Raw genomic sequence first — 26,002 nt, forward strand, 5'->3', positions numbered from 1 at the left:
AAGTGAAATTATCGTAATGAAGTTCCTACTAACATCATGTCAAATGTCTGTCACTGACATTTAAATTGAAGTAAGGAATTGTTTCTTGTTTCAGGTGAACAGATCTGTATCTTTTTTTAGTATATATCATTAAAGAAAGACAAAATCATATTTAAGAAGGTCGCATAATTAAGATCTTTTACAGCAAAACAGTAAGAAAAGTGAAATGATGGAAGAAAATAAATCATTCAAAACCGCGATGTACCATCTTGGATCAAAATGAAAATATTAAACAATTTGATAGATAAATTAAAAAACAAGAGAAATGTTTGTGAAAGAGGTCTTAATAAGTCCGATTTGGTTCATATTAGTTCAGTTAATTAAACTCACCAATCCTACTTTCCATGACAGTGGTCATGGTAAGTTTATCTCTTAAAATAGCCCTATTATTTCATAAGGCCCGTCTATTTTAGGATTTATGACCAAAAAATCTCGGTACTTCGAGGACGAACTATCACACCTACATGGGGTAAGTCTCGATAAAGTTTCCCTTAACCAACCAAGAGGAATTATGCTGCGCTTTTGCAGGAAATTGGTTCCTTAGGATATCTTCAAAATGTTAATTCATTTACTAATCTAAATTTGCGATTCGACCCTGAATTTTTGGACTTCAGTGATAGGTGAGATTTTGCAGAAAGTTTGTATAGTACTTATTTGGAAAAATTTAAGGTCTCTCGGCTCACCACATTCCAGGACTGTCACTCTTTTTAACACTGATGGCAATAAATCTATTGATCTCACGTCTATATCAGGGAACACTGTACATTTTCATAGTTCTTTCTTTGAGGACAAAGTAAGTGCATAAGTCGAATATTAGTTAGTAACTCACAATAATGGAGTTGATTTTGTTAGCTACTACACATATTCCACCAAGGCTTTTAAAATTGTGGTTTAATGTCAAATACATGTGCCTAGAATTAGGGCTATACCTAACTGGTCTAGTCCTTTGGTACAACCTGCCAGGTTTCAGAGAGACTTCAAAGGAAATAATTGGATAGAAGATTTATTTTCTAGGAGAAATGTTTGAATTTTTAGTAGTTACGCAGAAGTAAGTGCAATGAATGTGCAGTAAGTGAAAAAGTTATAAAATGTAAATTTGCAGCAAATTTGTTTTGTAGCTATTTTATAGGTTGCAACTGATTATTAGCAATTATTGCATATAAATGGAAAAATTAAGTACCTGTTTTATTTTGTGAGTATTTATGCTCAATTTCATTTTCTATGTGTAATTAATAATGGCAAAGTACAAAATGAGAACAAAGTAGATTTTCTAGTGAATTCTCATTTTGAAATTTTTCTGATTATTTCATATTTACTGTACCTACTTCTGTGCAAACACTTAAAAATCTAATTTCAGCTGACATACTGAATTGATTGAGAGGTTGAGGTTCAAACTATTGATAGGCTCACAGGCTTTCCTTAACTAACTGTATCAAAAGCTTATTCTGCTCAGCATGTAATGTTCCTGTAGATTTAACTCCTTTTTTGATTCCTATTGCAAACAAATCTTACTTGGTCTTACAAGAGATCCTATTTTACTGGGACATGCTTTCTTTTGGGACGTCTTATCCGACATCCTTTATATTTTCAAAATAACCTTGAGAATATTCTCTATGAAATAACAATGCAATTAACAAATTGAAAAAGTAAATAAGGTATACTTAACATCAATGTTATTGGTGGCACCTAGGATCAAGTGTGGTGCTAATGTGTTTTACATGCTAGATTTACTTTATTCCTCATTAGATTTGAGATCCATTTAGGATTTCATTAGAAATCCGGTTTATTTTAAAACTAATGATAGATCAACAAAATACACCCAGGGAGAATATAAATTTTAAATTGGCTAGTTTTAAAATCACATTTCTTAATCAGTAGGTGGTTCCATGCTTTAAAATTATATTTGGGTTTTAAAAGGAGACATTAATTTGTCCCTTGTCTGATCCCTCGTCTCAGTAAATTTAGTGCTGTTAATTAAGTGTGAGATACGGGTATATTAGTAGCATAAAATATAAAAAATGAAAATAAATAAATCAAATTACAAACGTTTGAGAATACTATTAGAAAACCTATTTATTTTTTTATTATGATAGCCAAAAATGTTCCTCGATTTTAGGGATTTTTTGACGGAATGGCGAAGGCCAAGAATTGTTTCATCTTTTTAAGTGACCAGGTAATCTTTATTCTGACAGATTTTAAATGATTTGATTGAATGAATCTGAACAAACTAAGCTATAAACTCTAGTGCCCTATTGACCAAAAGCTAATTTGAATAGTTAACCATAAATATCACGGCAAAGCTGCATGATGCTCACAATCCGCTCGAAATTTGCCGAAAGCAATGTTGTTAAGTTCGACCCATTTTTACTACAGCCCTTGCTTAGTGCAATTAGAATAATATCTGAAATCCATTCGAGAGATCTCGCAATGTTTCCACTTTACTTATTTACCAAACACAAAACAATTATTAGTTAAACGTGGCTGTTGCTTGACCTTGCACGAAAAAAGTGGCAAAAAATGGACATATATTTTACTCAGGTGGGGCTCCAGGAGAAACGTTTTGAGTTTTTTGTGGATATTTTTAATATACCTGTGAGGTCTGCAAAAAGCTTGGGTTGTGCTTTGAACTTGGTCGAATAAGGAAACTGGAAAGGGCTGAAATCTTACGAAACTTTCACTTGCACAGCTCGGTTCTAGACCAATTGCGTGTTTATTTTGACCACTGATCATTTGGTATAATTGCATTGGAAAAAGTACATTCTGAACGTCCTTTTGCATTAGAAGTGGTCTCTCAAGTCAGGAAGAAAATTTAACTTTGAGGCCACTTTTCCTGTAACACCCCCGCCGTCGTTTGGACCTCGTCGCTCAAAAAAACCGTTTCCAGAAATATTTGGGATTGTCGTGGCCATGGCTAACATTATGTATCATCAGATGTTAGTTTGGTATAATTTTTATTTAATTTTTATTTTTGTATTTGCTGGAGTTGTCTGCGTTCTGCGCATATCGAATGGCATTGTGATGAGAAATTTCTCGTAATAAGGGCCTAAAGCGTTGAATTGAATAGAGTAGGTAAAGTAGCAAAGCGTTCAGCTTATCTAATTTCAGTGTTTAGTGTGTAGAAACGGAAAAATACGTGGATGGACTAAAATGTTAAAAACTGAGGTGTTATCTGTGTGTTTTAATCTCGGTATATTTGTGTCGGACATGTAGAAAAAAAAACATATAATAAAAACTGGGAGTTTTCCGTGTTCGTTCATAGGCCCTTCAAAACATGCAAATCTCTACGTCAATTTAACAACAATGCGTTACTGAAAAGGAAAATACCGGACAGCTGCATGAGATATGGAGTCTTATCTAGAACTTTCGGTTGAATTCCGGCAAGTTTTAAACTGTTCGTAATTATTTAAATAAAATTTATATTTAATAACTCCTCCAATTGACAAAACAAAGCCAAGTCCCACGGTATTGTTATTACTCAGGACGCGATGGCCTACACTTGTAGCGGAACCCATATCAGTGAAACAAACCGATGTACAATATTTTGTAGTTTTTTAAATATTACCATGTAATCATTTTCATTATTATTGTTAGTTAGAAATAGAAGATAGAAGAATAGAATTCCTCTATAATTTAGATTTACAAAGTTAAGAAGAATTATAATGATTCGCAATTAATGTTCGTTATATTTAAATAAAATAGTTTTTGTAATTAAAATTTTTATTTAAATAAATAAAATATTATTCATATCATAAAAAAATTAATTGCAAAACTAATCCCGTACTGAGAACGTCTATAATAGACACGAAGGAAATCTCGATGTCCCTAAGTATTTGCAAGCAACTCAAAGGAAAAAAAATAGATAATTGAATTGGATTATTGAAGGTATAGCCCAATTGTGCTGTCAATATTTACTCTACTTCAATATAGCAGGCATTCGACCTTAGGATTTGTTCAGTTGCTTTTTTGAATCCGTCCTCGAATGCCATTTGATAAAACAGTGAAAATTTTGATACTTTGGTCCCGTACCGTAATTATACAGGTCAAAGCAGCTACGCAGTCAATCGCCAAATTGTTTTTCACGTAATTAGACAGGCAATTATGTATACACAGAAAGATATAAGGTATGTACATGTAACTACATTCCAAGTTGAAAAAACAGGTAACGGCCACCTAATAAAATAGAAAAAATTCGCCTGAGTGATCTGTCGCTGGTATAATGGAAATAAAATTAAATAAAATAGTAAGCTGCTTTTTGCACGTTAAGAACAGTGTCGAAGATCGTACTAAAAATTGTAAGAACTAAAATCGAACAGCAGTTGGTGTCCTATGCCAGATCTCCGGTATTAAGGACTGGGACGACATGCTCAAGTTTCACCTACTCTGGGAATGTTTATAACGATATTTACATATTTATAATTCTTGCAACAAGAATAATCAATAAGTTCTTCAATGTTTTTAGAATTTTTACATTGAAACCTGAACAGTACACACTTTGACCATTCTTCATACTAAAAAGACAGCTTTTTTCTTCTACCTTTAGTCACGGATTGAACAATGATTTTTTGCCTATGAAAAAGAAGTGTTGCACTAATTCTCTTTTAATGCCCCATGACGTGTTAGTACAGATACTACTGGTAAAACTGAAATGAAGTTTTTTGGACCACTGTGTGTTCATACTATTGTATTATTATAATTTTTTCCAAGCGGTCATTTTACCGCATCCGTTATAGTCGTCTTCCATTTATCTAGGCAGGTTATCGCGTACGAACCCATCAACAGGACCAGAGTCCCAACATTTTTTTGGGGACATTGACAACTGATTTTTTATTATTTTTATTGATTAGTTGTTTAATAATTTAAGCCGTTTTTTGATGCTAATACGGTTTGCAGTGGACAAAAATATAGTACTTGTCTGAACTAATGACGTCATATATAACTGTTTTTAGATGATTTTCAAAAGTGTCCCGGACAAGTGCTTGAGAAAAGTTGAAACGAAATTGCGTATTGTTACTTTCAATTTGTCGTTTTCAGAACAGGAGGATTTTTGATAAAAATTCCAAAATAGGGACATTTTCGCCGGTATAAATGTCCGGTAAGGGCTAAATTTGACAAATAAGCAAGCTTTTTTAAACCTCATTGGCATCTGTATCACTATCAGCTATCAAATTTCGTTAGGAATGCACTAAATTTCTAGTTTCAATCGTTCAGCCAATATCTCAGAAATTTAGGACATGTCCATTTAAATTTTCCGTTTGCTCTACTCCTAACCTCACCGGTTTCTAAAAATTCGGTAGTTGCGACTTCCCTGGACTTATACAGGGGAGGAAAAAAAGTACATTCCATAGCTAGTCAAGATTTATAATAAGTTCTAATAATAATATGAAAAGGGTGGCTTAAAAATATGATGAAAAATAGCTATTTTTGATGATTATAGGACTAGGTACATGAAGTTTGGTACACCACATTTAACTTGCACACAGAATGTCTTTTTCATTTGAATTTCTGATATCTACTGCACCCGGATGCGAAAATGGCCGAAGTCAAATTACAAAATTAGTGGAAAAAAATTTCTGAAGCAAAAACTATAACGTAAAAAGTATAAAAAAATATTAGGATATGATAATTACAAGATTATGTGGCCTGTGTGGTAAACGTTAACAATATTATCAGATAGACTTTTGGATTGCCTATGCGTTACAACAATTATTTTTTTTGCATTTAGACAAGTTAGGTTTTATTAACAACAAGAACGTCTCGATTTGTTCACATTATCACATGCGGCAGGTTCGTGGTACGTTGACTAATGCAGAATATTCTTTTCTCCTTGCACATCAAATTTTATCCAGCTATAAGCTTCAATCACCATGGATAATCAGCCATTTCCATATTTTTTAAACGCCCTGTATGCATAAGTGTAGCGGCATTATATCTTAATATTGTTTTTCTAGCAAATACCACCAAATGGAAATACGTCATTTAAAGTGGTCTACTTGGGACGACAGGAAGGCCCTGTTGAAAGCTCGTTATTCTTACACACGTCAAATGGCTTTGTTAAGTACAATGTAAGCTACTTTTTATCTTCCTTAGGTCCGGTAAAATGAATGCAGAAAGGTCAACTTATAATTAAAAAAAAATAACCATCAAATCATCATTATTGTTTATATTAAAAAACTAGCACATTTTGCCGAACCCTGTATTGGGCGTTTAAGTATCAAATTTAAATTGAACATAACTATATTCAATATTCAGGTTAAGGCTTTTGGAATCTTCAACAGCTATAGAGTAAGACCGATAGTCGGGGTGAAATTGCCCCTAAATTCAACATTTACACCAGTTATTTACATGCACAACCCCCACTCAGAACCAATTCAGGTATATATTCGACTTGTAAATCAGATAGGTGTTATAATTTGCTTCCGTTATGGTAGATTGTTGAAATATACACCAGTGGAGGAGGCTTTAATTTAGAACTTCCAAGTGGACAGCACGAGGGTCCTAACGATCTCTGGGAAATAAACCCTCACGAAACAAAAGCAGTAATTCGGGTGCGTTTTGAGGCCAAAGTACCTCACAATCATACTGCGTATATCAGGTACGTACTTATTATTTATTGCGATAAAACATAAGAATTCCATAATATTAGGATAAAACTCCACAACCCTGAGGAGATTTTAATAGTCCCGTTGGAAGTGGAAGTTACTCCTGTTCAAAGCATTTTCCATCCCCAAGGTTACATAGATTTTGGAGTGGGAGGTTCGATGGACGAACCTAAAGAGATTAATCTGTGTTTGCACAATCCAATGAAAAGGGCGGTTCGGGTTCATAGTGTGTCCACTCTATCCAAATCCATTAAGACACATTATTACAACACTCGAATTAGTCCTGTAACTGAACAGGAAAACGCATGTGTTAGTGTGGGAACTTTGACTATTGATTGTAAGTATTGTATTATTTTATGTCGAGTAGTAATTTCAAAAAATTCCCTAACTAAATCAAATAAGTTTTGAACTTGATGAACGATCAGTACCCAGGAAACACCCTATATATTTACTTAAAAAAATTTCGATCCACTCCGACGGTTTGGGTCCAATACACCTTGTATTTTTTAACACTTCTCATTTAATTACCTTTAAATTTTTTCCTTAAATATTTTAACAAATAAAGTAACACTTTACGTATTTCAAACTGACAGGAAAATAGATTACTTAACTAGTTAGGAAATCAAAGGAGGTAGATACATTAGCAAACATAGGCCAAGGTGGAAATTTGTAGTTATTCAAGTTTTGCCCTGTATCTCGATAACTACTGCACCCATTGCTTTTACTGATGGTCTGTTTTGTTCACCACGCTACGAAATCATGTGCCTGTTCTGATTTCGCAATCAGTTACAAAATGAAACCTGTTTACTCATTATTTTACTTCTCGATATTTGAACAAGACCTTTTGTTCATCCCACAAGGAAATATATTCATAAAATTTAAAAGTCTTTGAAATAATAATAATAATAATAATAATAATAATAATAATAATAGATATTTATCTAATATAAATGTTTTTTAATTATTGTCTTGCTCTCTAATGCAGGGAAGCGCGCATGGCAAACCCAAGATTATCACGGAAAAATTATTGTCAAATTTCGCAATGGCAAGAACCGCACAGAAATCCCGTATTTCCTAACGGTACTCAAAGGCGGTCTCAGTTTCGACAAAATGTCCACAATATATTTTTTAAACGAGAAAGAAATGGATACCAAAGAAAGGAAATTTCTGGTTTCAAATGAGTTTTTCCATCCTGTCAGAGTGCTCGACGTAAAGTTTCCCTTTGATATGGACACCACGTTTAAAGTAAACTACCCGTTTCGCTTTAAATGATTAAACATTGATAAACACGCTGTTTAGGTAGAAACATTCACCCCATTGACTATTAAGGCGTTCGAAAAGAGAGCCTTGTTCAATATATGGCTGAAAAGCAGCGCCAAAAAGACTGACATGCAATTGACCAGCCACATTAAAGTGCTGACCAACGTCTCTGAAATTAGTGTGCCATTGTTAAGTTATAATGGAAAGCTTCAAATTGTAAGAAAAAATCTAAAGTTTCAACTGGTACCAAACAATTCCTTATAAAACTACAATGGAAATTGCCTGGTGACAGTTTCGTGATCGCCGTCTAGAACTTTATCATACAAAATTTCAGCATTTACCATTCCCAAGCGACGACCGATCGCTTAATGTGGGTTTGATTGGTCACAACGAAAAGATACAATTGGTCTTCACATTGACTAATCCAAACCCCGTAGACTTACTGATCCTTCAGTTGAAAACTTCTCTGCCGATGAGCGAGTTGGAACTTTGTGGTTGTGGAGTTGGTGATCATCGCAATGTTATTATGCATAACTCTTTCGGGAATCTCACCAAATGTGTAAGTAATTTGCGAATTTTGTGCCGGCGTAATGGATCACTCGAAAGTGATTTATTATTTATAGGATAGAATTACTGCTCAAGGTTTCGCCGTCGTTAAGATGGCCATTAGTACTAGTGATATTGACGGTCAAATGAGGGGCGATGTACAGATTCAAACTCCTTTCGAAAACTTGTCGTTGCCGGTGCACTACAAAGTGGCAGCAGGGGCAATGATCATAGACCAGGATGATTTAGTGTTCGATAATTGTTTTCCAGTTAGTTTTCTCATCTATTTCGGATTCTACGATACTAAAAGCCCTTAAACTCTAGGCAAAAACTTGCATACATCCGCTGCGAATTTTCTCATCATTTTCTGAGAAAATGTCGGTGGAAAACATCCTTACGTTGCCACCAGATAAAAGAGTATCAGCAGCCATAATCAGCAGCATTTTACCGAAAGTCAATAACGTTATTGGCCACATGTACTTTAATCCCGATACAGATTGTAGTCCCGAGTGCTACACTGGATTCGTTAGTGAGGGATCGGGTAGGGGATTTCCGACAATTTTTGCTTTAGCCAATTTTCACGGAGTAACAATTTATTTTAGCCTCCTGGCTTCGAACCATGGCCATATCAAAGCAGGTCTCAGAGTACGATATGAAATTGGTGAACACTTTCTATGGCAGGTTCCTAAATTTCACCAAAAATGGCTCTAGAACGGTGGATAACATCAATTTACGATTGGATACGACAGAAGTAAAAGGCAAAATATTTGTCAGCAAAGTCAATTATACTTGGCCAAGTATAGTGCGTCACAATGGATTGAAGAATTCTACGTTAGAATTTCCGCTCACTCAAGTAAGTTGGTCAGTTTAAATAAATAGTACAATAATGTTCTTCATAAAATGACCGACATTAAATATTAACATTGTCATTCGAGCTGTCTTATTCTCTTTAATTTTTTTGGTTAATAATTGTACAATTGTGGCACGTATAAACGCATCGGATTTGCCAAGAAAACGCATAAGTTTCGGCATTTTATTTTATTTTTCGCCATGATTCATTTTAAGACGTCGTAATGATCGACATTTGAACGTTGCAGCGCCAATGCACTACTGACAGGCGATCAAGTACCAATTTTTCTGGCAATAGTTGATAGTTTCAGTTAGGCCGAATTGTTAATCGATGGCTTAAACTTGTGTGGGTTGAACCCGACCATCGAAAAGTTTGATGGAAATAAGAAATTCATTCTTATCACAACGACAACGTTCGACCATAAAGAATTTCCTATGTTGTAATGTACGAGGGCTGCGTTTTGCCGAACCGACTTTAAGCTATCAAGGATTTTCAATGCGTTAATAGTAGTTTTTTCCACCATCTTTCATCTACTATTTCAAACACAACTTGTATATTTTAGGTGCGCAACTCTTCATATAGGACGCTGACCTTGCGCAATCCAGCGAATCATACCCTGGTGGTTCAACTCTTGTTCGAGAACGATTACCCCCATGCAGATATGTTATATGACGGATTACCCTCCAGTTTTGTTCCACCATCTAACGTCAAATATACAAGCGCCAATTGGTTTTCATTCGATAAACGTACAATGGATAATCAGCAATTTTTTTTTTCCGAAAATTTAAAAGTGAACGTGTATAAACACTCTTTGCCTTTTATCTTGCTGCCGGGACAATCCAAGAAGGTTTCTTTAGGTGCGTAACATTTATTCTGGTTGTTCACAATGAAGCAAACGACCGGCTTTAGAATTTACTGCTGAGGAACCTCGACCGTATTCGGGCCTGCTGTTGATTCGCAACAATCTTACTGTGCTGGAAATTGTGAGGTTGAACGGAAAGGGCACCATTCCTCGATTCGAATTTGCAATGCTTCAGCCAGGGGATTTAAAACCGTTGCACTTTGAATTAACCGAGAAGCATATGCGTGCCTGCAATCAAGATCTAAACCAGAAACCTTATTTACCAAATTTGACCGTGAAGGAAAGTTTCCTGGCAAAAAATTTAGGAGAGATTCCCGTACAAGTTACCAGCTTCTCTATTAGTGGTCATCAGTGCGAAGGTTTCGGGTTTCAGGCAAGTTTCGACGTTTTAATATCAAACATTTAAAAAAACCTAACATACTCCACCAGGTTCTGAATTGCGATCCTTTTACATTACCTCCAAACTCCTCTCGCAGAATTGATCTGGCTTTTACGCCTGATTTAACTCTTCAAGAGGTGTCCAGGGTGCTAATAATAGGCACTAGTTTGAATAGTTACGTAAACTATTCGCTAAAGGCGACAGTGTCACGCAATTACTGCAGGCATTGTGGAGTGTTGTTGCCGAGGCCATCATGGGAGATTTGTATGAGTTATGTGGTGAATGTGTTTCTCACGTTCATGTTATTGGTGGTCTTTGCCGTGGCCATCATAGACGCCAATTCAATTAAAGCCAAGGCGGTAGAGGTGTACTTGGCCTCCAATAGTCCGTTGATTTTGCCGGTTTTGGATTTGAGGAAAGTCGGCAGGCAAGTTAGGGAGGAAATTCAATCGTCGCTAAAAGAGAATGTGAGTGTTTTGATTAATTGTTTCCTTGATATAGTGGTGTCGGTATTGTATTTAAAAAAATGTAGTTTATGGTTTCCTTTATTGAGGCTTTTTACTGACAATGTCATTTTTATAAAATAATTATTTTTTGAGATGGTGTATTTATTTTTGATTTTTTTATGAGAAAGTAATAAAATAAATACAAAATTGAAGCCTCTAGTAATTTTAAGGTAGTCCTCCAGAACAAATCCAATACTTCCCGTTATATCCGCTTCAGTTTAATTGATTTGCACCATTATGTCTCCAAGTATTGTTTGCCCCATGTCTCACGTTGTATACCTACCTTTTTTAGACCCTATCGAATATACATTCTAATAATCCTGTATGTTACTATAAGTAGATTCTTCTCTTGCTCACATAGACTAAAAGCGAGCCCACTTCGTCACCGAAATTGGAAGATGGCAACAAATCTGAGCCCGCCATTATTCCGACCACAGGCAAAGCGAAAAGGAAACTTATTCAAAGTAATAGTATTAATGAACAAGAAAACAGTATGGACGACGATTCCGAGCGCGAAAGGGTACGTGAGACTAAAATTGCAGTAAAGAAGAAGGATATTTTATTCGAACGACACCGGTTGAAGTCGAGAGAACGTAAAACTGAGAAAGAGCTGAAACTTCTTGAAGACAAAGGAAGGAAAGATAAACACGCTCAACAGAAGGAATCCTTATTTGAGATCAAGAAGGGCGCAGCCCCTAAAAAACCAGCGAGGACGTCTACTGCCGAAGAAGAGTCTTCTTCGACGACGACCGAGAGTAGTAGCAGCAGCGCTATTTGCGACGATAAAGAAAATCAAGCTCTGTCTAGATGGTCATCAAAGCAGAAGACTGTGAATGTGTCTTCCCAAACCCTGGCTAGTGATGTGACGACCAATCAGAGAGAGACGCAGGATAATAAGATTAAACACGTCAGTTTTGTGAATAGCAAGTTGAAGGTCAAACCTGTTAACACGCCCCCATCACATCCAGAACATGACAAAGACAGAAAGATTTTGGGGGACAGAAGTTCCGAGGCAAAGACGTCTTTATTTGGGCATACCGAAACATTTCGGTAAGTATGGCGTAGATAGAGCATTATCACAGATCTGATTTTTTCTTTTATTTTGTTTGGAAATAAGAAAGTCGCCGGTCAAAACGTTTTTCCAAATTAAGAATCTCGATTTTCAATGAATTCCAACTTTTCAACCTCAGTGCAAATGTCTCCGGCAGATTGATATATGGGAAAAGTCGCTAAACAACGATTGTGGGTTGGCCCATATTATGTGGTTGTGTGAAAGTTGGTTCAGTTGCACCAAAACCTGTACTCGAACCATTTGACACGAATAGCTTTGCTGTCACAAATGAAATAAATTTTATAGTAAAGTTACCCTTATGGGGTGGTTCAAAAACCAGTTTTGTTTCAGCTGAGCCGACTTTTACAGAACTGGACCTTAGGGACATTAATGTTATAATTACTATCATCGAATCGCATGTCATTGTTATGTCGCAATATGTGGTCACTTACAGAGAGAAACGAAGGCGAGACAGTAAATTCAAAGACCGTAAAGACAAGTCCGTATTCAGATACAAGTCCCATTCTGACCGGAAACATCAGCATATCGAATTCCCCGATACGTTGGACGAAAAAGATACGACAAAGAGCCCGACCGGTTTCTACGTGTCACTACCTACGATCTCTAGAACGACCGTCAGTTGGTGTGAAAACCGGGCGCGGTTTAGTGACGTGGTAGCCCGCAACGAACATGTTATTACAAACGACTCTCCTCCGACCTCACAGCGTACCTCAAACTCATTGTCGATGTATTCCGAAAGCGAACATGCGATTTTTAAACATCAGGAAACTAGTTCAAGTCCGTTCAAGCAAAACAAGTGCTCCGGTAAGCCAACGATGTATGTAGAACCTTACAAACCCATCGATCTGGGTCCAATCGGTTCAAAACGGTAAGTGATAATTCGTTTATTATACAGTCTGTACTTTCGGTTTAACCAAAAGCACCGCCATCTTAAAAATATTTTAATCAATCTGTCTTGCTTCTTGTGGTCTTTAGGGTTCCACTTTTTTACAAATGCACACCTTTCGTTGAAGCACCCTATATGTGAATCATCCTCAACATAATTAATGTTTTAGATTAGGAACGCCGGACAGCCACAGTCCGGATCTGTTTACTTCGGAGACAGTCAATTATCCCACGCAATTCCATCCAATGAACGATAAAAGTATAATAGCGGCAATGGCCAAAAGTGGGTGCCTCCCTAACAGAACTACTTACCATGAACAAAATCCTCCAACGGAGGACGCGAGCATGGCATCAATCGACAGATGGCAGCGTCATCAGGTTTTTCGAGATATCACAGGCAGCAGAGAGGACGGCCTGTTTGGAACTACTGAGCTCAAAGGTATGTCCCATTTAAAGTACACAATTTTTAGTTTCGCACCAGATATAGGCGCGGATCAATGGTTATCTGCGATGCCTTTTTTTCTGCGAAAACGATTGTGCTGTGCCGATTTGTACGAAAATGATCGAAATAGAGAAATATATTAAACTATCCTAGCCGCTGTGACAAACATGAAAATGGTAATTTTATCATTTTCGACACGGCAAATATCCAATTTATCCGTTCGTCAAGACATGCTTCAGAGCCGTGGGAAAATTATTCATGCATTACACAATGTTGATTTGAGACACGCGTCAGCAGCACAAACCTCAAATGATCGAAACTCACTTTCGGAAGTAAATGTGTGCGGATACCGTAAGGTTACCACACATATTTACCACCAATAATCACACCATAAGGGGGAACGCAGGCTAATTTCAAAACTATAAGTTTAATAATTTTCCGACAATTTAAGAAAATTAGAAAACACGTAAACCCAGGTTTCATAGTTACACGGTTAGAAGATTTCGTACTTCAAACACTTTTAAATCGACCTTAAATTGCAATTTCAAAAGGCAACAAAGCTTAAATTAAGAGTAATTACGCATTTACTAAATTTAATACTCATTTTTCGCTTCTTAGTCATAAATAACTAAACAAGTACTGATTACTCCAACCGATTTTTCCAGGACCAGATGAATCATCATGGAGAAACGTGCCCACTCGTCCCGCTGTCCCTGTTCAACCAGTCACCACTACGGATTACTGGTCGAACACTTTTAGTACAGTTCTGAACTCAACCTCAAAAGTGGCCAACAATACTTCCTATTTGTGGGGTTCGAATCCGATCTGGGAGCCGTGGCACCCTCCGGTGGGTTCACCAGTCAGACGAACTCCGCCGGGTTTCGATGAGCACATTCAGAAAAAGAGGACAGAGGTGAGTGGTCGTCGAAATCCCAAGTATTGAAGCTATCATGGAGGTTTTTAGGAAGAACAGAAGCGGTTCCAACCGCAACAGCAAAATAATCAGTACAATCCGTTTAGGTCTCCGTGGACTCAACCGTGGGAGCATTAATGTACCGCGGGTTTCTTCTTATCTTGATGGTCGTTTTTTTTTTTTGTGGAAGACTGCTACTTAAATACTCGTCGTATTTGTTTGATGTCGGTAACGAGCATTTTACCTTGCTGACCTTTGATCCCATGGCAACAAAATGAGACGTTTTGTTTCCGCATTTAGTTTCAGGAATAACCGAGTTTTTTATGACGAACCACAAATTCGAGAGGTTGTGCAATTATTTAATTCAAAACACGATTCTTGTTTGTTGCCGGGGAGCTTTAAACATCTCATAGTAACGTACTGTGTTGAATAAATGTTCAGAAAGCAAAATGAGCGTCTTTTACTTTATCATCAAAATAAACCGGACGGCCCAATCAAATCCAATATAGAATTAGATATATAGATGGCAAGCTTAGAAAAACCCACTATTTGAAACCCGAACACGTCTAATCGCTGATTTCCTTGGCTTAAACCGGAAAAATTTGATAAAAAAATTCCGTATTTTGTGATCAAAGAAAAAAAAATAAAAAGATTTCTTCCATTATTCAGACTTGAATTTTATTATTTTTCTCAGTGCATCAAAACTAATCTAAATTGTCTGACTAACGTAAACACTAAACTTTTCATGTAATCCCACAAACAAAAATTACATGAATTAAGGTCTGGCGATCTTGGGGGCCATCTTATTGATCCGTTGCAACCTATCCACCTGTTAGGAAATTTACCATTTAAAAAGTCCCCTGCTTTGTGCCTAATCTGAGGTGGAGCTAGGTCATGTAAAGACCACATAGACTATCTAACATTTAAAGGCATATTTTCAAGAAGTTCAGGCAAATTATGTTCCAGAAAATGGAGATAGTCTAAGCCCGTCATTCGATTAGGAAGACAAAGAGGTCCGATAAGCATGCTATTAACCATGCCGGACCAAACATTTGAAGAAGAAAATCTCTGCTGGAAATTAGTTCGGCGAATAGCGTGAAAATTTTTCATTGCCCAGACGTGCGCATTTTGAAAATTATTTATGCCGTTACGGATAAAAATTGATCCATTCCTTACCAGAATGAACTTAAGGAAATTTTCATTGCGAGAAGTTTCCTGTAAAAGCCACTAATAAAATTATACCCTTGGGAGATGGCCTTGTGGCATTAACGCTTGAACTCGTTGCAAGTGTTAGGGATAAAGTTGGTTTTCATTTAAAATTCTCCACACTGCCACGTGAGATGTAGGAACTTGCTCTGCGACTCTTCCAGTACTAGTAGTTGGATTGTGCTGAACGATATCTAAAACATGCTCCTCAATGGGTGCTCTTCTAGCATGTCCACTATGCATTGCTGCCTCTGTTTTCACGAGTTCTTCCAACAAGATAAACAAATCTACGGGCTGCAGGATGATCTCTTCCCGGAAAGCGCTCAGCATACAACCGCGAAGCTGCGACGGCATTCTGGTGACACTCCCCGTACATCACCAACATGTCCACCAATTCGTGATTCGAGTAATTACGGGCTTTCGTCAATTTAATAGCATCAATAGTGATTGTTTATCAAAATAACACCTGGAGCTAAACTTCACGGCTGATTTTTAAGCGGCATGGGTAAATCGCATAAAAACAGTAAACATTAAATGTTTTTTGAGTTTTTGCAATCGCTCATAATTTTTTGTGGGATATTTTATTTCCCTTACATTAAATTACTATTTTCTGCAGGAATTGATTTAGATTTTATACAAAAATGTATTAAAACTCATCTGCCCATATTTCGTTTTTTTTTTTAATGTTTATGTCGTGTTAAAAGGAAGACCCCTACTTATGTTACACACTGTATAACAGATAGTCTTGTATGTATAATTAATTGGACAGTTATTCACAAAGAAAGTATAACTTTTTAACAATTTTTGGTAAATATTTTTTATATATTATCATTGCGAGGTATTCTTCTTTTATCAATTGGTGATTTCAAAATATGATTCAACCTTTGATAAAAAAAATTGTAAATCGTTTGTATATTTGAATTTAACGTTAAAAGGTAAACAACACAGTCCTTCTGTTAAAGAAATTATTTAAAGGAAATTTTCAGTCTATTTGCGGAATGTATGGATGCTCGGTCGGGTAGCCGACAGAGTATACTATTTTATTGGTACTTAATAAGCACCATCCTCTCAGGATAACTAAGACATTCGGTTTTCCCCCAACGCAAACCTGCCTATTGGATGTGGCAGCTTTTACATAGCATATATTTACCGTTTATACTATATACTGGTGCGATAATATACTAACGGGTGATCATAGAAAAATATCGCAACAAACGGTGAACCGTAAACGTACAACGTTTGTTAAACCGTTTACTATTACCATCAAGCATCTAATATTGACAATCATGGATAACAGCTCATTAGTTACCCAAAACAAGAGTCTGTATTTTAATAACTATTTGTTTTTTTTTATTAATTTAATCGTTAATGTCTTTTATTAAAATCCACCATATGCTCTTATAAAAACTACTTAATTTTCTTATTTTATTATAACAATAATTAATACGTAAATACTCAAAATTGTATAAGTTTGATTGAGATGATTTTTTTGTAAAAATTACGAGTACTGTCTGGATGTGAAGTGTCACTAAGTAGTACGTCGCTACTTCTGAGTAAATACTATGGGTATCTTATAGCCGGTTTTACAGACTGGATCTTCTTCAGTAAAATCTGTAACGTATTTACATTATTTAACAGTTGATATAATCTAAAATGTGATCATAAATATGTTGATAAGTTTATAACCATACCACATCAAAAAACTTAGACCCTCCCCCTCCTCTTTAACGTGTTATAATTACCAAATCTGAATATTTGTTTGTTTTTTAGAAATTATTTTAATCGAAATTTGCGAATTATTATTTTTCAAAAAAAACTGAATACAAGTAAATTGCGCACATATTAATAATAATGTAGATTTGAACGCCGAAAATTTAAAAGTACCATAAAAAAATTAACAGCAACATGATACACTGGTCAAAATCACATATTTCGGCAAAAAATGCAATAACTGCATTAAATACATTCCGGGGAGTACCCACTTTTCGTTGTCACTCGGTACACGTGGGCCATTTAAATTTAATGGAATTTATCTTGGAGTGCCAAAATTCAACTTCGAATTTATAACTCCGGCTTAGTAAGAGTCCCGTTAAGTTGAGGGTAAAACTTGGCCTTCGACCGGTAAAATTCCCTTACCGCTCCTGATAGATACTTCATACAGCACTTTCTGCAGTATACTTGAATTTAGAAAATTCGACAATTCTAAAATTGCTCAAAAACCATTTTTGCAAGTCTGCCCTAGAATTTAGTATAGAATTCTAGAACAGAATGGCAAACGATACTACAGTAAATATTTAAAATCTTCGATTAGATTTTTAGTTGTAACTCTTTCGGTACATGTTTGACTACGTTATTTGAAATGCTAATGAAAATCCTCGACACTCTTGCGTGTAAGGGGTTTCAATTCCTCTAAAAATAACTCTCAGAAATATCCAAGTGCGTTAAAATTAAAAAAAAAAATTATCTGCGTACCTCGTTCTCTCTGATTATCTTTTCCTGATGTCTCCTTCTGTTAATCTCCGAACTGGTTACCTTAGATAAGCAGGCAGCACTCATTTTGTACTGATTGGGTCTTCTGTGATGGCACAGTATCTTGTTCACCAACATGGCATTTCCCCGCTCGATTTCTCTAATTTTATACGCTGAAAAGGTTTTGTTTTGAGGCAAATTAACCGAACCCTGCGTTCGAGAGCTAGCCCTGATGGTTTTTTCGCACTTAATCTGGTTCAAGTTTAGTCGTATTGGGTCGAAATTTGCCACGGTTTTTTGCAGGTCTAGAGAATCGGTCAAACAGGAACTTTCATCGTCAAAATAGCTGGAATAATTGGACTCGGTGCTGCGGTCTTCAATCGGTTTATAGTCGAATTTAATTTTTTCGCACGTCTGACAATTATTAACGAGCGCGTCTGACAACTTGCCGGAACCACCGCTCATAGTTTTTCCGTGGAAAATGTGGAAATTGTAAAGGAAATGAAACTCGATCTAACTTGAGTTGTAACAAAACAACGTAGGACGTCGCAAAACGTTCGTGAGTGTAGCAAAAGCATTTCTATGGATACCGATTGGCAGTCGACAAAATAATAATGAATAGAACCGCTATTATGGAGCGAATAAAATTTTTAAAATATCGTTAAATCGATACGGGGTGATTCTCGCATAACGACTCATAAAAACTTCAGGTTTTCAGTAGGTACTTAGGTAGCGCCATAAACACATCTCAAGATGGCCGCCTGCTTATATAACTCTCATGAAATTTCGGCATAAAATTATAACTCACCTGTAAAGTTACTCAATGTATATAGGGTGGTAACCCTATATACATATATATATACATATATATATCGGTGCGTTAAAATGCGAAGTATCTCTGAAGATAAGGCGATATCATAGGGATGTCTGGCAGGTGTGACGAACAGTATATTAAAAAATGGTTTTAGAAATAAACAATTTGGAAAATTTTGGCATTTTCTTTTATTTATAATGTGCCATTCTGTACGTTAAAGCTGCGCACTTAATATTTATATTAAATTAACATATTGAGAAATGCGTGAATTATCAGAATTTTTTTCCAAACTAATAGCTTTGACGCTCTGTACATCGAATGAAAAGCTTCGAAATCGCAAATAACATTATAAAAGTTGTATTATTTTCATTCAAGGAATCTACAACGAACGAACTCGCCTACTTTTCTATAGTATTTTTTCTGGTTAGCTATAGGTCTTGCGGTATAGTCGATATCTTGTGCCCTCGCTAAAGTTCAAATGCATTTTTGCCTGTTGACGAAGAGCAAAAAAGTATTCAAGGACTGATAAGAGATAACTTTATACACCGAGTCCGTAGCCATTTAAACATCCACTCGCAAGTTAACGAGAAATGGCATTTAGCTACGCTGTGATACTTGTAACATGCATATCGTGAAACAGCTGCTTCTCTTCGCAATCAGCTGCTGAATGAACATGCCGAATATCATAGCGGAGCGAATGAATTTGAGGTTATATGGTATCACACTATTGCACCCCTCATTTCTCATAAAAGCACCCAAATGAGCCGAAACAATTTTTTTTTATGCGTATTATTACTCCGATTCCTTAAAAGTTCCTATTGTTACCGCCCTAACGTTTTATTTCTTATCGTCGATGATTTGAAACCCGCGTTGGGGTGCTACGGGGATTCTCAGGCCTACACCCCTAATATAGATAAAATCGCCTCAAAAAGCTTCATATTTACTCAGACTTTCGCTCAGGTACCAAGCACCTCACATAACGATATTCCACGGTAAGCAGCTTCGAGTTTTAGCAAGCTTTATGCGCCCCAAGCCGGAATTCTTTCCTTACAAGTCGTAGGCCCGATACATTACATCTCTATGACTTTTATAGCTACTGGAGAGATGTTGCGGGTAACTTCACCACCATACCGCAATATTTCAAAGAACGGGGATACCATTCTTATTCTATTGGAAAAGTTTTTCACCCTGGTAGGAAATTACTGTCGTGGGTATATCAGATTTATTTCCGGGCAAAAATTTGAAGATGGGACTTTTCTTAAAGGCATATCATCAAATTTCACGGATGACCAACCTTATAGTTGGAGTCAGACACCATTTCACCCGACGACAATAAAGTTTAAAGATGCAAAAGTGTGTATAAACCAAGATGGCACACGGTCGGCGAATTTGATATGTCCAGTGATTATCGAGTATCAACCTATGGCAACCCTGCCCGACATAGGTAACAACTAAATCCCATGTTTATTAAAAAATTATAAAATTTTAACTCTCTAGAATCGAAAAACGAGGCAATAAAATTCTTACACAAACGCAAAAGAATCGTCACCAATCCCCCATATTTTCTTGCTGTTGGTTTTCATAAACCTCATATTCCATTCAAGTTCCCAGAACATTTTTTGGGTATGTTTATGCTCATTTATGGCTGTTTATACAAATTTATCAATTTCAAGATTTGCATCCACTCTCAAATATTTCTTTGCCTGTAAACCGAATGATACCCCCATCACTTCCAACCATAGCTTGGAATCCTTGGATTGATATCCGGACTAGAGATGACATGAAAAAACTAAAAATTCCCTTTCCTTACGGGCCAATGAATGATGAGATTACAAAACAGATTATTCAAGCTTATTACGCTTCAGTTAGTTATGTTGATGAGCTGATTGGTAAAGTTCTGAGAGAAGTGGACTTGGACAACACAATTGTAGTTTTGACGGGAGATCACGGTTTATTATCTAAGCTTAAATAATTAATCAAACATTTTAAAACTTGGACTATCGCAGGTTGGTCTCTAGGAGAACATGGAGAATTTTCGAAGTTCAGTAACTTTGAGGAGGCTACCAGAGTCCCGTTAATTATCCATGTTCCTCGTCTCTCTACCAGAAAAATTATAATTAATGTTCTTGTTGAGCTGGTAGATTTGTTTCCAACATTAGTTGATTTAACGGCAATTTCCGAATCATTGCCACTGTGCCCTTCCACTAAACGATATAATACATGTACAGAAGGAAGAAGTTTAATGAGGCTGATGATTGATGCTTTGAGAAAACCTCAGGTGAGTTTCTTTTTTTTTTAATATTGAAGAATCTGCCAATAAATTGTTGAGAAAAAATAGTCCTGATATAATATGTATGTATTTAAATTTTCAACCGGTAGAAACTTTATGATCGCTCGAACCCGACAAATTTTTTCCTAATGGGCTATCTTTTTGGAGCCTTATTTCGATGTCGGCGAAAAGCACATTTTTAACTTAGAAAATCATGCTTTTTCAATTCATGTAGTCAAAATGTAAGGGAAGTTACAAGTGAAAAAGTTAGGGCCTAAAATACCCTAAACCGGCCCTGTTTAACACACAGGTAAAGATTTTAAATTTTCTAATTTACCATAAAAATCTGAGTTAACAGTCAAAATTTCACGACTTTATCTCAAACCGTTTTGAATATATCGATAAAAAACCATCCACCAAGGGTTCACTTTTTAAAACGGACTAGCTCCCTTAGGGTCCATTGGCCGACCTATGTTTATATGAGGTTTTCTGCCTATTTTTTGTCGTACAGTCACCCCTTGAAATATTTACCTATAATTTCCGAACATCCTGTATAAATCAACCGATTTCGAACTGTACTGTACCTGATAGACAATTGTTCAGACCTTTCAGGAACGCCCTATATACAATTCTGGACCTTCAAACTATCTTAAACCAAACATTTCTGTTTCTTCATTTTATTTCACGGAGGTCACTGATTATATTAGATGTATTAAATAGCTTGGAGAAGAAATTAAGTTTGTGATAAGTTCATTAAAACTGTTAAGAATTACATTTTGCTTCTTAAGATGGTCCTAAGTGAACACAAAAAATAAAATTAAGCGAGGTTTAATTAGGCACGACAATCAAGCAACGATCACTTACCGTAAGTGTACTTTCTGAAATTATGATCTTTTTGGAAACCTGTGAAAAATCTGCCATTCTTCATCCATAAGAAATGTCAGTTGCTATGATCATGCAGCTTTGGAGACTCGAAGGCAGAGGGGGCGCTATTTCCGGCATTGGCAAATAGAAGCGAATTTTAAAAGTGCGATTTTTACCCGTTTTCAACCGAGCACAATTCTATATATACACTCATTACGTTTATATTTAATTATTCTTCAAGTCCGCATTAGTTTTTCCAAATTTTTCACCCACTTTCAGTTAAAATTTGAGAATTTTTCCCACCGCCACGGAAGAAAACGGGGAGACGCCATTAAAACTGACAGCGGAAGTTATTCTTTTGTTTCTAGATTCTTGTATATCCAAAGCGTCACTTCAGGGTGATGTTTTATTACAAAAGTACGCGTCGATTTATTTGTAGCTAAAATATCGATATTAAGACGAACGCCCCTTCTGAAGATGAAAATAGTCTGGAAAGGGGTCTCCTCAGCTTTAGCGATTTAGTATTTGCCCACAAAAATTGATCATGATCACGTGTTTCTTTCATAAGTTGAAGCCCAATTGTGCATATTGTGTTTGCCTGGAGCGAGGAACGCGCCACGAAAGAAAAAAAAGTCTGTCTGTTAACACTTTACAGATCGAGACAACTTCGAGGACTGATTAATACACATATGTGATTTAATAAATTTAGTTCGGTTATGAACACACACATGTTTTTTCTACATACCAAAAATCTTTCTTCTTTATTCTTTTGATGACTCGACAAATTGACCCATTTTTTCAACTAAATTTAAATTTTAAAAAAATAAAATTTTGGGACGATTATTTATAAAATTTGAAGATCTCTAAAATGATGTACCACTTGACTCATATTCCCAATTTAAATAACTGAAAGGGTCGCCATCGTTGGAATATTGTCGAACGAGAGTGAATTTTTTTTTATTTCTTAGCCCAGCCCCTCCATTTCAAGGTCCACGTATCTCAGCATTTTGAACTTCGGTTTCCAGTTCTAGAAAATCGAGGACTGACAAGTTTCTACCAATACAACCAATATGTATTACCATAATGCTTAACAAAAAAATCGCATGAATATAAATGTATTTCATTCACTGCAATTAACAAATTTTCATAACGTAAAATTTAGTGCTTTTCTGCCTTCCTTCAGCTTCATTTAACAATTAATTATTTCAGAATCATAACAGAAAATCTGCTATTTTTACTCAATATCCTAGACCTGGGCTTTACCCAACATTGGATCCAAATAGCGACGAACCCCGGTTAAAAAACATCAAGATCATGGGATACTCGATTAAAACTAAACGCTATAGGTATTGTGAATGGGTGAAATTTAATTCCACAAATTTTTCTATTAAATGGAACGAGGTATTACGTTAGCGAATTCTATGATTTATGATATTTCTTGGTTTGAATTTTAAGGTGTATGCACGAGAATTGTATGATCATTTAATCGATCCCAAAGAAGATCTAAATCTTGCAGACCGCCCGCAATTTTCTGATCTCATTAAAAAATTGAAAAGGAAGTTAATTAAGGGATGGAGAAAGGCCTGACAATAAATAAAATCCAATATGGTGATTATGCTGTTATATTTTTATTTCCAGTACAAAATTTCTATTACAAAATAACGAATCTACCTACGCATGACTTTTATTTATAAGTAGTACCTAAACGAAAAAATTTAATTTTCTCCAAATTTCAGCATTTCTTGTCAGATTAAGCGAATCGGCGCGCGGCGTTTTAAATCATCCCTTACTAATTTACACATATTACATGGATTAGAATAAGGTAGATACTTATTATACCGATAAATTGAAAAACTTGGCTAGTATTATGTCAATTGAAAACAACATAGTTTATAGCAAAACTCAGTCTAGAAAAAACTACCCTTGATATTGCATATTATAAATACCTCAAAACCCTTGAAACAAAAATTTCTTGATGTAAATAAACAACCTATTCTCAACCTGTAACAGTAAACTTATCTAATGTAAAGAATTATCTAATATAATAATTTGTAATGATTATAATAACACTAACTGATGTTTAAATTCTCGTCTGTATAGAGGAAGTCCAGATTTGATAAATAAGCTGATAAAAATAAATTAATCTGTAGGAATCCTTTAAAAGAGGTGCGTATATTATTACCATATTAAGAAGTATATTCTACACATTGATCTGTCTTTTTGACAGTCATTCACATTCACATAAGATACCCTGCTGCTATTGGCTATTGTACTTACCTACTGAGTTTGATCATACTCTCGAAATGATAAAGAACAAAAATTATTTTACTATTTACCTAAAACATCTTACCACTATCCGACGACATACATAATACATACATGTAGGCTACAATAACGTAATATTTAAATATAATCACACTTCTGCCCTTGTATCACATATTTGTTTTGATCCTGACTGGAAAAATCAAGAATAATATCACTAATACAGCTTTTGAGATTGTAAGTTTGGCTTGGGACCTGAATAAAGGACTCGGTCATTTCTATTTGTTGAATATATGAAAAGAGAAATTGAGATACACGTGTGGCGTATCTGGGAAAAGTGTAAGTTACTTATAAGAAATCATGAAATCACTTCAAGTCAGTAGATGCAATGAGGATATAATGATAATAAATCAAGTAAGTCGGAGTTAATAGACGTTGGAAATCATGTAAAAAATGATTCAATTGAATTAAAAGTCGTGAAAAATGCATAACCAGAGCTGTTACAAAGAAATATTTAGGTATTTTTACGACTAAAAAATTTAATTGACCCAAAATAAAATGTCAAAAAAAAAATCAAAATTACTGAAAGAGAAATATGCAAAAATGTTACAGACACTCATACTGAATTGAAGGAAAACGCTTACAAAACCCTAATCGATTTCAAGGTAAATGCTCAGGAACGTTGAAAACACTTAAACTGTATTGAGCGAATTTCTTAAGAATTTTGAAGAAATCTGAACGGAGACGAACATGAAAATTAAGAAATATAAAAGAAATCTCAACTCACTTGGTAAGATAACTTAAATAGGAATTTAAAACGTACTGCAGAAACCCTAATTGACGCGAGACGGGCTCAGAAACTAGAATTGTCCTGAACGAGTTTGTCGGAAATGTTGCAGAAACACGGATTGTCCTGAAGAAAAATATTCATAAACTTAGAAAACCCAAACTGACCCGAGGCGGAATGTTGGACACCCAAAAGAGTTTTGCGAAAATGCTGAAGACGCCTGAAGTGGTCCAAACAGGAATGTTCAGAAATATTGAAGAAACGCCAACTGGCATAAGTAAAGATATTTAGAAACGTGTCCAGAAATATTATGCGAACCCACGTATTGTCGGATTTTTTGCTTTTGAGGTGAGTAGACAATGAAAATATTTGGTGATTAATCGGCGATCGCCAAATCTAACTAACGTAAGGGCACATACGCATTAAACGGGTACCTGTGATGCGGTCAATCGGATAGCTGGCAGGATCATGGGTACCCGTTTAGTGTGTATGTTCCCTAAGAACGACTATTGTTGGGTCTACATTACCGTAAGTACGACAACAGTAACTGTCATTTTAATTAAAAGCAAACCATTCCATTGGTTTAAGAAACACTAGAACTAGTTATCTTCATAAAGAACCTTTTCAAAAGAGCTTTTCCACATTTATAACTATTAGGAGTTTACAAAATTCCTTTGGTCGTCTTTATCGTGGTGAGCATTAGTTACCAAGCTGTTGCACAAATTGCTCTAAAATCCGTATCAAATAGTACTTAATAAAAATATTGTTAATAAATTCGTTTTTCCTTTACTGAAATCCACAAATCAACAATAGATCCCTAGCCATAACGGTGTGACTCGAATTAAGTTGTATCTGAACGCGTTCGTTTCTCCAGTTACACAATTAATTATTACTATGGATATATGGGTAAACAACTAAGTTATAATGACTTAAGTTATAATAAGTAGGTTAAATGTAAATATGCAAAATATAGAACGT

General features: G+C 35.7%; 3 protein-coding genes across 7 annotated transcripts in view; 2 read left to right on the forward strand and 1 right to left on the reverse strand.

Moving 5' to 3' along the window:
• Window positions 1-25,639, forward strand: part of Ids (iduronate 2-sulfatase) — a 56,178-nt gene extending 30,539 nt beyond the window's left edge. Inside the window, exons 2-9 of one of the 4 annotated variants that reach the window (XM_066296460.1) lie at window positions 19,607-19,802; window positions 19,856-20,033; window positions 20,107-20,286; window positions 20,340-20,465; window positions 20,516-20,791; window positions 20,849-21,120; window positions 23,185-23,376; window positions 23,431-25,639. In XM_066296460.1, coding sequence (XP_066152557.1) covers window positions 19,607-19,802; window positions 19,856-20,033; window positions 20,107-20,286; window positions 20,340-20,465; window positions 20,516-20,791; window positions 20,849-21,120; window positions 23,185-23,376; window positions 23,431-23,562 — 1,552 coding nt within the window. In that variant the 3' untranslated portion in view covers window positions 23,563-25,639. Of the gene's footprint in view, window positions 1-19,469; window positions 19,803-19,849; window positions 20,287-20,339; window positions 20,466-20,515; window positions 20,792-20,848; window positions 21,121-23,184; window positions 23,377-23,430 lie in introns of those variants that run through there. The other 3 variants (XM_066296459.1, XM_066296462.1, XM_066296461.1) reach the window with 3 other exon arrangements.
• On the forward strand, window positions 174-14,803 carry Tmem131 (Transmembrane protein 131). Of its 2 annotated transcripts, XM_066296453.1 has the most exons (22): window positions 174-398; window positions 453-508; window positions 568-659; window positions 709-832; window positions 5,988-6,101; window positions 6,289-6,411; window positions 6,468-6,631; window positions 6,683-6,975; window positions 7,624-7,883; window positions 7,938-8,114; window positions 8,233-8,457; window positions 8,522-8,713; window positions 8,769-8,985; window positions 9,047-9,297; window positions 9,857-10,151; window positions 10,204-10,529; window positions 10,586-11,002; window positions 11,403-12,091; window positions 12,547-12,981; window positions 13,169-13,437; window positions 14,106-14,353; window positions 14,405-14,803. In XM_066296453.1, exons 1-22 carry the CDS (start codon window positions 305-307, stop codon window positions 14,489-14,491), a joined length of 5,148 nt encoding a protein of 1,715 aa, XP_066152550.1. In that variant the 5' UTR covers window positions 174-304; the 3' UTR covers window positions 14,492-14,803. The 2 variants fall into 2 exon arrangements, with proteins under 2 accessions (XP_066152550.1, XP_066152551.1); XM_066296454.1 differs by lacking the exons at window positions 174-398; window positions 453-508; window positions 568-659; window positions 709-832 and adding an exon at window positions 4,020-4,160.
• On the reverse strand, window positions 16,930-18,639 carry LOC136346877 (cilia- and flagella-associated protein 97-like). Its single transcript, XM_066296384.1, has 2 exons — window positions 18,032-18,639; window positions 16,930-17,170 (listed from the first exon to the last, which is right to left on the reverse strand). Exons 1-2 carry the CDS (start codon window positions 18,491-18,493, stop codon window positions 17,120-17,122), a joined length of 513 nt encoding a protein of 170 aa, XP_066152481.1. The 5' UTR covers window positions 18,494-18,639; the 3' UTR covers window positions 16,930-17,119.
• Window positions 25,640-26,002: the final 363 nt, after the last annotated feature.

Source organism: Euwallacea fornicatus, chromosome 25 (assembly GCF_040115645.1).
Source record: "Euwallacea fornicatus isolate EFF26 chromosome 25, ASM4011564v1, whole genome shotgun sequence".
Taxonomy (NCBI): Eukaryota; Metazoa; Arthropoda; class Insecta; order Coleoptera; family Curculionidae; genus Euwallacea; species Euwallacea fornicatus.

Coding starts and splice junctions, on each gene's coding strand:
- Tmem131 (XM_066296453.1), top strand. CDS start 305: ATGTTTGTGAAAGAGGTCTTAATAAGTCCGATTTGGTTCATATTAGTT. Junction 6,102..6,288: donor ATGGCTTTGTTAAGTACAAT/GTAAGCTACTTT, acceptor TTCAATATTCAG/GTTAAGGCTTTTGGAATCTT. Junction 6,412..6,467: donor CCCACTCAGAACCAATTCAG/GTATATATTCGA, acceptor CCGTTATGGTAG/ATTGTTGAAATATACACCAG.
- LOC136346877 (XM_066296384.1), bottom strand. CDS start 18,493: ATGAGCGGTGGTTCCGGCAAGTTGTCAGACGCGCTCGTTAATAATTGT. Junction 17,171..18,031: donor AGATAATCAGAGAGAACGAG/GTACGCAGATAA, acceptor AATACGTTACAG/ATTTTACTGAAGAAGATCCA.